This window comes from Haplochromis burtoni, unplaced genomic scaffold (assembly GCF_018398535.1).
Source record: "Haplochromis burtoni strain Fernald_Lab_line unplaced genomic scaffold, NCSU_Asbu1 Contig_306, whole genome shotgun sequence".
Taxonomy (NCBI): Eukaryota; Metazoa; Chordata; class Actinopteri; order Cichliformes; family Cichlidae; genus Haplochromis; species Haplochromis burtoni.
In genome coordinates, this window is record NW_024582667.1 from 398383 (window position 1) to 414139 (window position 15757).

The 15757-nt window shown below is 41.3% G+C and overlaps 1 protein-coding gene across 5 annotated transcripts in view; it reads left to right on the forward strand.

The window, feature by feature from the left end:
- The first annotated feature begins 1012 nt into the window (after nucleotides 1–1012).
- Nucleotides 1013–15757, forward strand: part of LOC102299565 (TOX high mobility group box family member 2) — an 81065-nt gene continuing 66320 nt past the window's right edge. For 2 of the 5 annotated variants that reach the window (XM_005946370.3, XM_042228121.1), the window contains exon 1: nucleotides 1016–1736. In XM_005946370.3, the coding sequence (XP_005946432.1) occupies nucleotides 1632–1736 (105 nt within the window). In that variant the 5' untranslated portion in view covers nucleotides 1016–1631. Of the gene's footprint in view, nucleotides 1737–15757 lie in introns of all 5 variants that reach the window. The other 3 variants (XM_042228118.1, XM_042228120.1, XM_005946372.3) reach the window with 3 other exon arrangements.

A 15757-nucleotide genomic window follows, 5' to 3' on the forward strand; every position in this document is an offset into this window, starting at 1 on the left:
TTTTGAATTTCAGAAGGTTGGGAACATAAGAACTGCAGCAGTGGGCAGATGCTGCTGTCACGGTTTGTGTGAAAACAATTACACCCTTCCTCTGTGTTACATGCGCCCTTATTCACATGCAGGTTCACCTAATGAAAGCCTGTCTGCAGCACTATAAAGACTGATAAAGAGTCCAGATTATCACTGTTTTAATGCAGATGCATCCCAAAAAGGATCAAATTAGGTATCTTTAAAGTGAACAGCAAAGCAAGAGGACTGAAGAACATTTCTGTGCAGGCACGGTGTATGGATTGTGCTGTAAACTGTGGCATAGTAATAACGCCAGGCAGCAGAAAATGTGCTCTGTTCTGTACTTTGCCTTGACATGATTGAAAGACAATGGTCCCATGGATAGGCCATTTCAACATCAAATGTGCATGCACATCACAGGGCAAGGGTGTGCTATCCATCACATTCAGTGAGCTGTCAGATACAGCTCTCACAAGCCTAGCTAGTCTCCATACACATTTGCAACTGTGTGGCAATACAAGATTAAACCTCCTTGTACTTATTCCACTCTCAGCACTCCATATCTTATACAACTACAAGGCAGCATCTTTGTATTGCATTGTTGTCTACTTTTTAATGTTTCTGGGTATATTTTTGCAAAACACTATATAGATAAACATTTTAATCCCTGTTTCAACACCGAAAACTGTATAAAACTTTAATAAAAAACGAATACAGTAAATCAGAAGATGGGCATACATGTACATTCGTACTGCTTCGGAGGGTGATGGGTCTTTATATAGGCTATAATGGAGGCTATAATGGAGTGATCGCAGCATATATATATATATATATATATATATAAGTTGCTCAAGGAGCTTTACAATGTCTAAAGCAGATGAAAAATGAAAATACACAAAAAACATGATCGAACTACAGAAAGACTGTGCAATCTCCTCCCTTCCGCCTTGGCACAATAACCCAAATGGAAGCCTTTATGAAGCTCTGATGGAAGCAGAGTGCGCTTTATAATGCACGTTCGTGCACACTACTACATTTCCAGCTAATCAGAAGCGCGCAGTTGCAGAAAGGAGAGCGGTTGCCAAGGCAGCCACCAATCTCCCCTCCCCCTTCTCCCTCCGTTCCTCTTTCCCGTTTATTATCGGCAGAGGTCGCATGGCAGAGGGAAGTCCAACCACTTCTGTACTGGAACCAATGCAAGAATATGCACCTCCATAACAAAGCCTGTATGGAGTCCTGAGAGCGGCGGGACAGGACAGGCTGCAGGTTTTCGGGCTGCTGTTCAGCTTTTAGAAATACCCAGTAAGACAGGATCTAAGTTGGATGTTTGCATTGTTTTGCCAGCACGTGTGTTATCTGTGAATTTGTACTCTCGCTTTTGAGTGAGTGACTGAGTGAGTGAGTGAGTGTTTCGCATCCCGGCGCGGGGCTCTGAGGAGGACTGCGCATCACTTAGAGTTGGTGCCGAAGTTCGGCCGCGAACGGATAGGAGGGAAGAGTGCGCCGAGTAAAACTCCCTCACTTCTTTTCGTCTCTCCCGCTTTGGCGCTGTGTTTGCCAGGACAATAGTACGTCAAAGACGCTGAAAGTGATTTCATGCCTTCAGTCTCGCACAGTCTGAGATGGACGTGAGATTTTATCCTGCGCCCCCGGCAAATGTGGGTTCATGCTCCCTACCGACTGATCCAAGTTGCCTGAGCTCGTTGGACTATTATCACACGAACAAGGTAAATAACTATTTGTGTAGTCTCGTGCACTGAAACGATGTCTCACCTGTCTGTCTGCACGTTCACGCAATAAAAATGTGTGTTTTGGAGGCGTTTTATACAGAGGCGCCCACTTGCTCCGAACGCACCTGGGTCAGGGTGCACTGGTTTTAATCTAGTGCGGAGCAAGACTGTCACAATTTATATTACTTACTTTAGAGTTAAACTTGTAATCTTTTCTGTTTTCGTGGGGTTTTTTTTATGTGCGGCACAACTTTTCTTTTTTCTTTTGCAAGCATGTTTATTATGTTGTTTTCTCGGTGAAACTGCAGTTGAATTTTGCGCAAAGCTAACATTAAGTGTCCCACCCGATGTGGAATACCAGGGACTGTATAGAATCCATACTGCCCCGCTCTGCTCTCTGAATCCAACATTATCTTCCCTCTCAATGATTTCTTATGGCTTACATGGTTTTTCCGCTGGGAGTTCAGCGATTAAATGGATCCGTGCCAGTAATGTACCGTTAATTACTTTGCAACGAGAAACCACAGTCTGGCTTGTACAAGTATCCCTCTTCTCTCCTTCAGTTTTGACACCCGCGCCTTTAGCCTTGTGAACTGCACTGACCCGAGTGAGGGAGCAGGTGGCATTTAAAACAACATTATGAATATTTTGCTGTTTGACATTTTCCAAAACTACGAAGCAGAGAAATAAATCAGCCCATGAAAGAAAGACTTAGCAGTGTAAAAACAACAACAAAAAAAGACTAAACAAAAAAACAAACAAATCCAGAAGCTGGAAAAACACTAGAACTCCAAATCTATTCAACTGAAAAGCTGCCATGAGAGATAAAAACACCACAAAGGAAGAAGAGATTACAGGTGACGTACTAATAAGTACCGCAAAGTGAATGTATGGCCCGTGGAAGTACTAGCAAAACAATTTTTAAACTGCCTAATTTACAGCTTCCACTAGTGTTAACAGCATCTCGGCCATCTGCAATCACTGAATAAGAGTTTGTTGTTTTCACTCACCGTGCTTGGAATATTACAAATCACCAGGCTCAGGATGCTGACCTGCTGCTGTATACTTCTTATAAGGCAACGGTGCTTTGGAGCTCTTTGGCTTTCTCAAATAAAACACGGCTTTCAGGTATGACAATGAGGGAAATCATGCAAAAGACAGTTGGGGATGTTTTACTTTCACTGTGTGGGCAATGGAAAATCTTTGTAACTGACAGGGACATTCCAGTAATCAAGTGTAGATACATAGATACAAAAAATAAACAAAAAAAGCACAACAGTAATCTTTGTTAAGGTTTGATCACACAACGCCCAAGTGTCAAAGACAGATAAAGCGAACTGGACTTGGTTTTTATAAGCGCCTCCCATTTGATCACAAATAAGGTCCATATAAAGCTTTTATCGATACACCTGTGACACAAAAATGGGCCCATATAACTGTCTCCTCTGCGCAGGCTATCTTTTTTTGTAGGTCAAATGAATTGAGATCATCCACCATGCGGATAATCCTAAGAATATGCTGATATCCAGGCACTGCATGAATCTCGGAAACAAAGCCAGTAGATATTAAACGATATAAAGAGCTTTCGCAGAGGAGAAACCAACTATTGTCACTTAGACATAAAGTGTGGTGGCCCTCGAAAATACAAGTGTTCATTTGAATTATTGAAATCCCCCTCACTGCCTTTACTTGAGTTTCTTTCCACCAGGGGAGGAATAATTTGTTATCATCACATGTGTAACACTAACTACCTTCACTAGCAATGCAAATGAGGCAGGCCCCAGCAGGGATCATTTGGTGTCCTGTTGACACAGTGCACAAGGTCAAGTTCCTTTCCTCAAGCACTTGTCAAAGCGACTGCGGCATAAAACAGACATCAGATTTGTTGTGTAGGTACTTTATCTACAGATCACATCGCCTGCTGCTAACCATCTCTGACAAAATTGGTTGGCCAGTTTCAAATCCCATCCCGTGTCTCTTTCTTAAACTACGCACAGAGCCAAAAAAAAAGGCTAATCATAGCATTGAGGTCAATTGTTTTGAAGGGCTTACTTTGCATATTCACGCGGGTATTTTGGTTTGTAGTTGAATTTGTTGGTGGATTTGTTGGCTTTCAGTTTAGCTCAAATATATTCAGTTGGGATTATTATTATTGGAAAAGATTCAAAATAATTTGAATAAAAAGAAACACCAGATGCGATTTAGCATTATTTTTCTATGGCTGCTTTTTTTCCCTTTTTTTTTTTTAAAAGCAATTTACAGTCTGAGAAAACATTTCTCCTTTTATCGCTGTGAAATTAATGGTGTTAATCTGAGTCACGCACGAGTTTAATTGGATAAAATGAGCATGTGTTTGTATTTTAGCTGTTTATTTGCAAACCTCTTTTTTTGTGTGCTGCTGTTGCTGCTGACTCAATTTGGATACTGTGTGCGGACACAAGCTGAGTTTGAGTAATTAGCAACTTTCTGTGACTTCCAGGGCACACGTGCTCCTGTCATGCTTTCGACCTTTGTGATGTTGCTCATTTGGAGCCGTCGTTGGTTTCATTCATGTTTCGGTGCATGTTCTAGGTCAGGTGTTTCTTAGTCTTTCTGTAACATCTTCCAATATGACAGTGCATAAATCACTTCTGTTAAATTGGCAGTGTTGTCCGCATTTTGCAGGTAGGAAAAGTTTTCCAAGGTTTTGGAGCAGTGGTTTGTCTTTAGTTATCCATTAAAAAACATGAATCATCTGCTAACCAAATCAGTTTGTGGTAAGGCTGTGTTTACTGATCCATTGTTCAGTGGAAAAAAACAGAGGGTATAAAAGCAAAAAAAAATGCACCGAGAAGGTACTTTAAGTGCAGATTGAGGTGATTCACAAAGGTCTATAAATAACCTTGAAGATATCTAGCTCAGTACTTTCAATACTCCCTTTATTTCACTGTGAGAGTCTGTGTTATTACTGGGGTGAACTCCCACAGCCAGGGAGAAATCACACAAAATAATACCATTACAAAAGCTTTGTGCTCTGATGGTGATATGAAACTGTACCGTGTTTTTAATGCTGTCAGCTTCCTGACAGACTGCAAGGCACAGACATTACTCATATATGCTGTGCACAAATTTGCAGTGTAGTAAGCACCGAAAGTAAACAGATACATCTTGTCGTATACAACATGTCCAACTGTAATTGTACTGCGGCTATTCGTTTGTCCAGCACTTTTGGTTTGCTCTGTGAAATGGGAACACAGTGTCTGCTCCTTTATTTGAATACCTTAATCAAACATTGCTGACTGCTGCTGCTTCTGCTGCCGCTGCTGCTGCTGTAGCTGGAGTGAGGTGCTGCCTACAATATAGCAATAGAGTGCAGAGATAGTAAGGCCTGTGTTTATACACTCAGGCCCCACCCAGCTCATATATCCTCCCAACAACTGATATCTGGTTAGATAGAGCAGAACTGAAGAGCAGGCTTTGTTAGTTGGTGGTCTCCCCTGCCTCAGATAAGCTGGGGAATGATGCGCTCCATTTGAATGCCTTATCTCAGTTTTATTTTTTATTATAGGACTACCTTGTCTGTGCTGTGCAAAGGTTTGATTACTTTGCATTAACATAGTCAGCGAGCTTCCATCAACTGATCATCCTCAACTGAAACAAGCTCTTGAATAAACACTGTTCATGAATTTACAGTTCATTTTGCCTCAATCTACTGGGGGCTATTTTTAATAACTTAAGTACTTAAAGATGGCTGACAAATTAGCCAGTGCCTGTAATGCTGGCTGTAGTGCCTGCTCATGTTGAGCAGTGTTTTCACTGTTGTAATAAACTCTGTGGTATGTGACAGAGAGGCAGAAAGGGAGAATCAAAGGATGAGCGTGAGTCAAATGGGTTGAAGTAATCAGTGGCCCAGTGTGGGGACACTGTGAGTGTGTGTGTGTGTGTGTGTGTGTGCCCGTGCATGCTAACTCGGGGCCATTCAAGCGTTTTGCTGACTACAGAATCACAATCACAATTGCTTTCATAGCCCTGTGCAGAGGAAGGCCATGCATACCACAGTAAGGGCCGGTGACACACAGCGAACAGGGGCAGAGCAAAAACAGCTACTAAATCATATTCTCCCTGCCCCGACACACAGAGGAGGTTTTAATAGGGATTCCAACCATCTGAAATCATTTCAATAAAACTGGAATTGGCTCTGACAGTGGCTGAGTCACAGGACCCAGAGTATGGCACAGATATTTCTTGCCATATGATCTTTTTGTTTCATAAGCGACTTTGCTGGACAAGTCTTCTTCCCAAATAAACGCAAGATGCCTGCATCGGTTGTTTTCTGCTTTTTTTGCCAGCTGTGTTTTGGATGGATTTTGACAGATTAAGGAAATGAGACACACGATGATACACGGCTTTAAAATGCCGCATGTTTCTTGGTTTGGCCCTTAAAATGTAGTCGTTGTGTTTGATCTAGGTTATGAGTGTCACAGTATGATTGTGTGAGTGGTGAGGGTGGGGGTGGGGGGGTTCCCTGTGCTAATTATTGGCAATGGCAGCAATAAGCTACTTTCTCGTTGGTGGGCACCAGTGCATCCCCCTCAGCGTCTGTTACAATAATTAAGACCAGCCGCCCCACTGCAGTGTGCTTACATTTGTCTGCCCGGGCCTTCCCATGGGGCAATGCGATGGCATTCTTATTCTTATTCTTATGGCAGAAGAAGGAGAAAGAAAAAGAAACAGAGCCAGCACCTGCTGCAGAGTAGGCCCCTGGGTGTTTAGTTAAATGTTGATTATGTTTGTTAATGGCTGAAAACACATTTAGAAGATGCGTAGGGTGGGGGAGTGCTCTATTTGTCTATCTGTATTGGTGACAGAGTTCATTGTGGGTTTATATTTAATAAACTTGCAGCTGTTTCAGCTGGAAAAGCTACACTGAAAAAAATGTAAAGGAGTGCAAAAATGTGCCTTGAAATGATTAAAGACTTACGTATTTAATCAGTTAAGTCGTGCATCCAGAAAACAATCCCTCTGTTCTCTGGTTGTGTGAAAAAGGACTTGTCTTCCTTCTTTTACATCACTGTAAATGTGACGTTGTGTAAATGTTGCTTTTTGACTTTGGCTGACTGTGGCGTGGGTCTCTCACTAATCACAGGGTTGGCAGTTCAATTTCCCGCTCCTCCTGTCTTTATATCTTTGTGTTTTGGGGCAAGACAGTTAAATCTTTGTTGTTCCCCGTGTTCTCGCCAATACGTAATTGGCTGAAATAATGAATTAATAGCTTGATTAACCACAATTTAAAGCTCGTGTGTATTTACTTAATCATTGCATGTAAGTGCATATGTAAATACTCTACATATTTACTGTGTGTATCTAATGTACAGATCTACAGTCTTGGATACATTTACTGTTAATATGTACGGTCATATAAACAAAATGTCCATTATGTGATTTATGTATGTACTGTGCTGTATGTGCTGCATGTATGTGCTCTGCCTATGTATGCATGGAGGAGGCTGAAAGCTGGACAAACACTCTCAGTTGTCTCAGCTTCCTGAGGTATGTCCTGTGCAAACACCATAGGCCATGATATAAGTGCCTTGCCAGGGGTTTAAGGCTCTTTCCCTCCCTTGTTTTGACTCAGTATTCTTTACAAATATTACCAGCCTGGCGTCAGTACCATGATCTTATTGTGGTCTGAAGGGAGAGTGTCCAAACTCAGATTACCTCAGATTATTGTACATGCAGACTGAAATGATCAGAAACTCTCTAAAGTAAAGCTTGAATTTTGAGATATTTCGACCTCAATGCGGGGCTCATCTGCATGGATTTATCTCACTCATGGGAGGAAAAATAATCTGTAAGAATGTTTGTTCTTCCAAGGTTGCCATTCACTAGCAGATCTTTGGCTTGCATAATTTGAGCGACTGTTGTCTTTCACGAATTCACTGGCATGCAGTCATTTGGACTGTTAGAGGTTTCCACTTGAGGAAGACCGGGTTGATAAACCCATGTGATCATGTCTTTACTTTCTTTCCTCTTTTCCCCCGACTGTGACTACTTCTTCTTGTCCCTTGTCTGTCAGAAGCATGTGTTTATTATGTGTGACATATTTAGCAGGCAGATATAATTGCCTGTGCAAGGCTGTAATCGTCTGCATCCAATTCAGTAAGCAGACCATAGAGCCACCGAGGTAATCAAACTGTGGCTCATTCTTCCTCTTCAAGAGCTAATGATGAGCTCCACGATCGTTTACAATGGACAGAAAACGAAGCACAACAGAAAGTACAGAGGTAATAGTTTTTTAGTGGCTTTTTTTTCCAGTGCTTTTCGTTTAGGTAATGGGATGGGATTTTCCTAAAATAGAGAAAAAGGGAAAAGTTGCTATAGAGTGATGGAAAAAGAAATGGCTAGAGATAGACGTTTAAGAAATAAGAGGGTAGGCAGATCAGAGGAAGCTTGTGGATTGTGAAAAGGGAGGGAAGGCTAAAGAAAGAGGCCCTGTCTTTGTGTTGTCGACCTATTTAGTCTCATGCTGGCCGTGAGCCATGCTGATGAGTGATGTCGCTAAGAAAAACAAACAGAGGATAGAAAAGTAGGATTTTGGAAATTATGACATATGGTCAGTGGTGTTGCTGCTATTGGGGACTGTCTGCATGTTCGCTAGGCTTCAGCAACCTCATAGCAGCTCAGCAAACTTGTTAACACACAGGAAAGGGAAACTTGAGCGGATCTTTTTATAGAATTGTTAATAACACAGTAGACAGTAGTGAAAAACCATAGCCTAAAGCAGCACTTACTGGCACAACCCACGTGAACCAAGCAAGAATATGTGTATGCATATGCCTGCATGCTTTTATGTACATTGCTGGTGGAACATGTAGTCAGGGTTTTTCACATGCAAGTAAAGAATTCAACATTTTGCCCAAAAGTAGCAGGGGTAGTGTACCTTGTACTTAAACTACATAAACATAAGCTCATTTTGCACTGAATGCTAGCCAGTCAATGTTATCTTATCTTATTATCAGATCATTACTAGTGAAATACAAGCAGGGTCAGCACAGTGGTGCAGTGGTAAGCACTGTGGCCTCACAGCATGAAGGTGCTGGGTTTAAATACACTGTCCTGCTGTGGTCTTTCTGTTTCAAGTTTGCATATGCTCTCTGTATGTGCACGAGTTCTCTCCAGGTGTTTCGGCTTCCTCCCGCAGTCCAGAGACATGCATGTTGGTGTAAATGTGAGTGTGCTAGCCGTGTGATAGACTGGTGACCCATACAGGGTGAACCCCGCCTCTCCGTCTATGGCAGCTGGGAAAGGGATTTAAGTGTTGTTGGCTCAGAGGGTGTGCTAATTTTAACCACTTTATATATTCTTGGGTAGTTTGATGCCTAAGAGTATATAATTTTTTTTAACTCATAAAACTACTTCCTTTAAAGTTAAAACGAAAAAGCCAGTTCACGTATTGAAAACCAAGTTTAAAGGCCTACAAGGGATGGTGTAATAGTTTTACACTAATGATGGGGAATTTGATGATTTAAATTGTGGGTCAACCTAAATGTTAATAAAAACCTCTTTGCCCTATGCTTTTCTTAATGAAATGCCTTCCTTCATTATTTTGTTTTGTAATTTTGTGAGTATTGTATTTTAGTGTCTTGCATCTAACACAATAAATAAGTGTTTTTCTTTGGGTCAAGGACCTTTTAGCTCTAATTGATTTCTTTTTTTAAACCCTGAGATATCACGTGCCTTGGTTGGGCTTTTGCACTTTAATATATTTGTTGCTGCACTTAAAAAGCAACAAGTGCAGTGTGGTTACGAACTTTGCAAAGCAAGTGTCACAACGAGAAACAAGTGTTTGTGGCAGCGGGGCAGGAAAAGCAAGTGAAACTGAGAGATGGTCATGTTTTATTAAGCCTGATAATGCAGCCTAATCTGTGGCTTGGGTTACACATTGCTTTGTGGGTAATTAGAGATCATGTCGTATGCCTGGCCTGCTGAATAATTGCACTCCGCCCTAATCCCCTCCTATCCGCCTTTCACCCGGCACCTCGCTGCTTCTCTCCCTTCATTCTCTCCCTTACGCTCCTAAAATCCTACATGCTTCTATAAGAGCTGCCGTCTTGTCAAGGAAATGCACAAATAAGCAAACATAGCAGCCATATTTCAGGTAGCTAGTCATCCGAAAGTTACCTTGCTGTAAGAGACTTGAAAATGTGCTTATGTGCTTAGAATTCAATAGGAGGAAGTCAACAGTAGAGCACTTTGTGGTTTGCTTTGTGGAACTTGTTAGATGAATGACTAATGCCTCCTGGCAAGTGCCCCAGGTTTACTATTACCAAAACAATGGCACTTGATACAGAGCACCGTAGCCCTGGTTTTCATGCAGACAGGAGCTGCTGTTTTCTTTTGAATCCTAAATGCAGAATGCTCATTCATGCAACATCCCTTGAACACAGAGACGCACACCAAGGAAATTCTCAACGGACACGGTGGCTTGTTGGAAAAAAATCCCACAAATTTCTTTTCACGTGTTGTCCCCAGTTTTCTCATTGTTAAAAACTTAGAAGTGTTTCCCCCCCACTATCTAGATCTATTGCCATTTGTAGAACTGAAACAGTGTTTTGATATGCGCACAGTTAAATAATTGCTGGTCTTACACAGAGCTTGACAGAGCCGTCATTAAACGCTGTACATATTTCAGGTAGAAAGTCGCGGATTCTGTTATTGGTATAGATCAAAAGCATCTACTGCCCCCACCGTACACTCAAGAAACCGTACAGGGGTAAAGACAGGAAGAACTGCAGCTTTAAACTATAAACTCTGAGATGAATTCATACAGTGTTTCCCCTGCAATTTTTTTTTTCACGCCTTGTGGTTTGAGCTCAAAATCCCCATTACATTTAAGAATACATGAAAGTAACAAAATAAAACCCACTGTATAGAAACTAAATGCATTTATCGCCTCTGTATCTCAGACACTTCGCAAAACCTCATCCTACAGTATGCGCTCAATGAGTGACTAAAGAAAGTGTGCTAAAAACTCGTCAAATCTTTTCGCTGTGAGTAGAAATGACAGTATAATCACCCCCAAATAAGTCACAGTACTTTAGTAATGTGTGGTTACCCACATGTGTTGCACTCGAGTTATTAATATGCACAGCCACAATAGGAGGGCTCACTAATAATCATTTATCCAGGTCAGGCCAGTCCATTCACGCACACACAGACGCTGGGGTGTCAAATACTGCTGTTTTGTCACAGCTTTCTGCATCTCACAGATATACACAAGGTGTTAGTGTTCTGATGCACCGGGTTACTTCCAGCTTTTCAGGACCCTTGGCATCACATTCAAGACACTGTTTAGGCTTAAGCTTAAATTTTCAAACACCAGGGTTAACGTTGCATATTTTAACTGAAACCACAGTCTCTTTGCAAAGCCCAAGCAAGTACTTTTAATGCCTAAACCCTACCCGCGAGTGAAAGCAAAAGAAAAAAAAATCTAGTGAAAACAAAACGAAAGAACGCGTAAACGCAAATCGAAGAAACTGAGAAACCAACACTTTACAACAGGACCGCAATCTCCCTGCAGTCCAGTGTGTCAAGACACGTTAAAGGACACGTTATTCAATTCAATTTATATTGTGCCAAAGCACGATAGAACCGTACCAATTAGATGACCCCCTTTGAGCGAGCATTTGGTGACACTGGGAATGAAAACCTCCCTTTTAACAGGAAGAAACCTCCGGCATTCGAGGGGAAGGAGACAGGACAAAAGACAAAGTCTGGAAGAGAGAAAGAGATTTACGATAACTGATTAAATGCAAAGTGATTTATAAACACAAAGTGAGTGAAAAGAGGTGAATGAAGAAGAAATGCTATTTAACTGTGAAATTAAGTAAACATGAGATACATTGAATCTAGACTTTTGAAGCCAGGGGTCAAACCAAAGCACGTTTGTGTCTGAAAGAACTTTGACCTTGACTTTAGACTCAGTTACAGGATCATTTAGATATTCCCTGACTATACAAACATCCATTTTAAATCGTTGTAATTTTCTAACCTGTGCTATGGGCGAAGTTAGAGATTGTATTGGTTCTCAGTCTTGCTGGAGTTTTAACGTCAATATACCCCGTGCTAGTGATAATTCTTTAATATTTTTAGTATCCTCCCACGAGCCTCAAAGCATCAGATTATTCTTCTGTTTGTCAGTATGGTGTTTGATGCCTAAAGTGTGGGATCGTGATGCCAGTCTCACAGAATCATTTGATACATTTTGGATGAAACTGTTCACAAAGACTGCCAATATGGGCAATGATTAGGAATGGATAAGTTCCAAAATTAAGACACGTAAGGCCAAGTTGATACCAGGACCACACGCAGATACATGCACGGGGTCAGATAGACTCGTGCTTGCTCACTTTTTCTTCTGAAGCCCCACCATGTGCATGCTCGTGGACACACACACACGCACGTTTCCCACATAGCTTCAAGGCATTTCATTTCCTCTCCTCCTGAGACAACATCACAATATAATGGGACATGGTGTCACATGACAAGAGCAAGTACATGTAGCGATCAAATCGCTCTTTCAGTCTCACTATAGCTTGAAGGGCAGAACGGTCAGTCGTTACATAAACTACGGTTGGTTCAATTACAGAAAAATGTGCTTTGTGTCCTTGTCATAAGGAGAGTGATGAAGCACATAAAAAAGAATCCCAGTTTATTGTTGATGTTCCTTCATGGCTTTGGAAAAATTACCTCACTTTCTATATTCACATCCACAGAAACATACAGTATGGAGACACACGTATTTAATTTAGGTTTGCCTGCACTACTGAAGTGTCTGCATGGAAACACACCTGCACTGCTACCTTAAAGAGTGACCAGCTGATATTCAGTGTATAAGGAATATGTGCAAAAATGGTAATTCCCGTCAGTGAGTAAAGCTTTCCATCCAGAGGAAAGGACAAACTAATACTCAAGAGTGAAATACCAAATGTCCTATATAAGGAAATGAGTGCCTAGAGAAATATAAACTCACCGACATTTGACCTTTTCCCTCCCTTATGAGGCATCCCAAGAAATAATCAAAGACTATCGGGGTTGTGCATTTTCTATGTAGTTTGTAATTTTTCAGTGCTTAACTCACATCATGCTAAACTAAAGTAAGTCTCAAATTGTAGCAAAACAAAAAAGTGTCTTTATTCCGTTAAGCTCACGATCATCTCTTCTGTCTCTGGACGATTGTCCTTTCTTTTTCCTCTCAGGTGTATAGCAGAAGTTCATTCTTCACATATTCAACCTTGTTGTGGCTGACAGTTGCTCCAGGTATTCACTGTGTGTTGCCATCTCACAGTTTTCAGACACACCGGTAATTAAGTCATCTTGAAGCCTTGAGAGTGCGACTATGGCGTACTGAGCTGAGACCAATCTGCCACTAATTGTCCCGAGTTTTAATTTCTAATGGAATAAAGGCCAGAGGGAATGATGCTTAACGAGACGCAGTTAATGTGTGCGCGTGTGTGTGTGTGTGTGTGTGACTGTGCGCTCTGTTTACTGTAACTGCTATTGCTCTAGTAAATAGAGGAACAAGAGTGAGAAAAGCAAGATGTTTCCTTTTGATTTTGTTGTCTCATTTTGTTGTTTATTCTACATAGCCCTCAGGATATCACTGTCAGTTCTGTGCTTTTACGTTTGCATGTGAGGAATGCTAAATGTGACATTATTGAGTGTGCTTTCACAGCAGAGGCTAAGATAGCCGCACAAGTTGAGGAGCGCCCTTCTTAGGAGCTGTAACAGTGGAGACCCCTTTAAAAGTGAGAAATGCTTTCTTGCCTTGGCATTCAAGTTATTGCTCAGAAAGCATGGGTGTGCATTGGAACTGGAAAGGTTGTTTACATAGCCTTGGGAGTGTTTGTGTCATGATTTAGATTCCAGGCATTTCAACATCCAAATAAATCAGTTTAGCCTTCTGAGGACGAGTAAACCTCCAAAAGAAGAAATGGGCCAGCTGTGTTTAAAACCTGTTAGGTGGGTTTATCTCTAAAGCGATCTTCTTTTCAGTTACAGGTGGAGGAAGTACCAGAACACTTGGTGATAAAGATATTCTATCTTTTATTTACAACTTAAGATTGCATTTACCACAATTCTATGTTTGTTATTTTAAATATGTTTCATATGGACGTTTATCCATTATATCCATGATTCTGATGACAGAACATGCCTCCAAATACAAAAACAGCCGTCATGTCCTGTCAGATTTTACACAAGTGAAAAGTCTGTCACCAACAACATCCAGAAATATACATCAGATCTGGCCCGAGGATGCATGCCTACATGATTATTTCATTTTCAAACACTTTGGTGACTTCACAGTAATTTTTCTACCTTATCGCTTTTTAGTGGGGTTTGCTTTTGCAACTGACTCAAGGCCCTTCCTCTTATTGTTTCAATATGTCTGAGCATTGTTTGAATGAGGTCAAGCATTACCGATCTGGCCTGGGGCCAGCTTGACTTCAGCTGATTTAATTGAATCTACGACATGAGTCAAACTCAAACAAGCAGAGACTGCTTTGCCATGACAGCCTCATTACTCCACATTAAGAAGTCATTTCACAATGCATTGTGACTTTGGGCTTTGACAAATGGTGAAAAGGGATGAAATCAAATAAGTGAGTACATTTTGGAGGACTACTCTTGAAATGCTCTGGCTGGAAATACGCCAGTACTGTACATATATTAGGAGAGAGCGCCCCAAAAAAGAGTCTCTCTGCTGTTTTGTATAAGTTAATGTGAATGCCTTCTGGGTTAAAGTGTTCCCATGTTTGCCATCTGCAGTAATGGAATGACATTCAATGCCATTTTCCCTCTTAAATGGAATTTTTGTCAAAGCGTTATGAATTCAACCTGCCTTGTCACTCAAGCCGCAGACATTGCTGAGAGGGGAGAAAATATGCGAATGAAACCTTTCACTGCAGATTTTACTGTTAGCTGTGAGCAGACCAAATAATGACGCCTTTATCACGTCTATGGCACAACAAACAAAGAAAGCTTTCTTGTGACATACCAGAAGATATGATATCAGGCAGTATAATGACATACATTATGTATATAACGCATACACAACATTCATAGCATCTCTGCAGTGTACTACTTACATTTCTGCATTTCATCAGCTCGAACCTCGACTAAATTTCTCAATTAAGCATGCATTCTTTGAGAGCAATTGGCAGCTTGGCTAAAGCTTGTAGGGGGGGGGGGGAAAGAAAAAAAAGAAAAACATAGAGCAAGCTCAACATGCCAGGGCCTCCCTTCACAATAGGGAAGGAAATGTTGAGACTGCAAGGGCTGTGGAGTGGAGATATGGCAGTGTTTGCTTAGGGCTAGGTATCGGGCACAAAAACAAACATGGCTGCCCTTAATGAGTCTGTTTGCCTGCCAAAGGTAAAGACAGCTGTTGTCTCTTGCCACAATGGAACAGACCACAGTCCCACGGAGCACAGAGGAACACACCGCGTCCCCATAGTAACACTCACCTTATGTTTACTCAAAAGTCAACTTATGAAGTCTTCCTTACAGATAAATAGTGAGTAAAATGTAAATGATGAGCCCATACGGCACTTTCATGAGGTCTGGCTGTGAAATGGAATGGTCTATTAAGTCATTAGGGCCGTAAAAGCGAATTTGCTTGTGGGAGTGTGAAACGGCTGTGCAGAGAGTTTAGGCTCGTTATAGCTCAAAGTAGTAACGAGTGAGAGTTGGGAAAGTGTGACTTTCATTGTTTAATAAAGCAGAGCACATGTTATTGGACTGTTGAAAAGAGCCATGCTTTTTTAGTTTTTTTTGCATCTGTCTTTCAGGACTAGAGAAAATCTCTCAAAAATCTCTTCTGGTGTCAAGTGGCTTCTCAAAAAGACGCTAATGCAGGGATATAGGCAAAGTGGGGCATACTGAAACCTCAAAAAGCACTTTTCTCCCCTGTGAAAAAAATTAATACATTCTCGCTGTACCTGTCTAACTAAATCAGCACCGACAGCTTGCTGTACTCC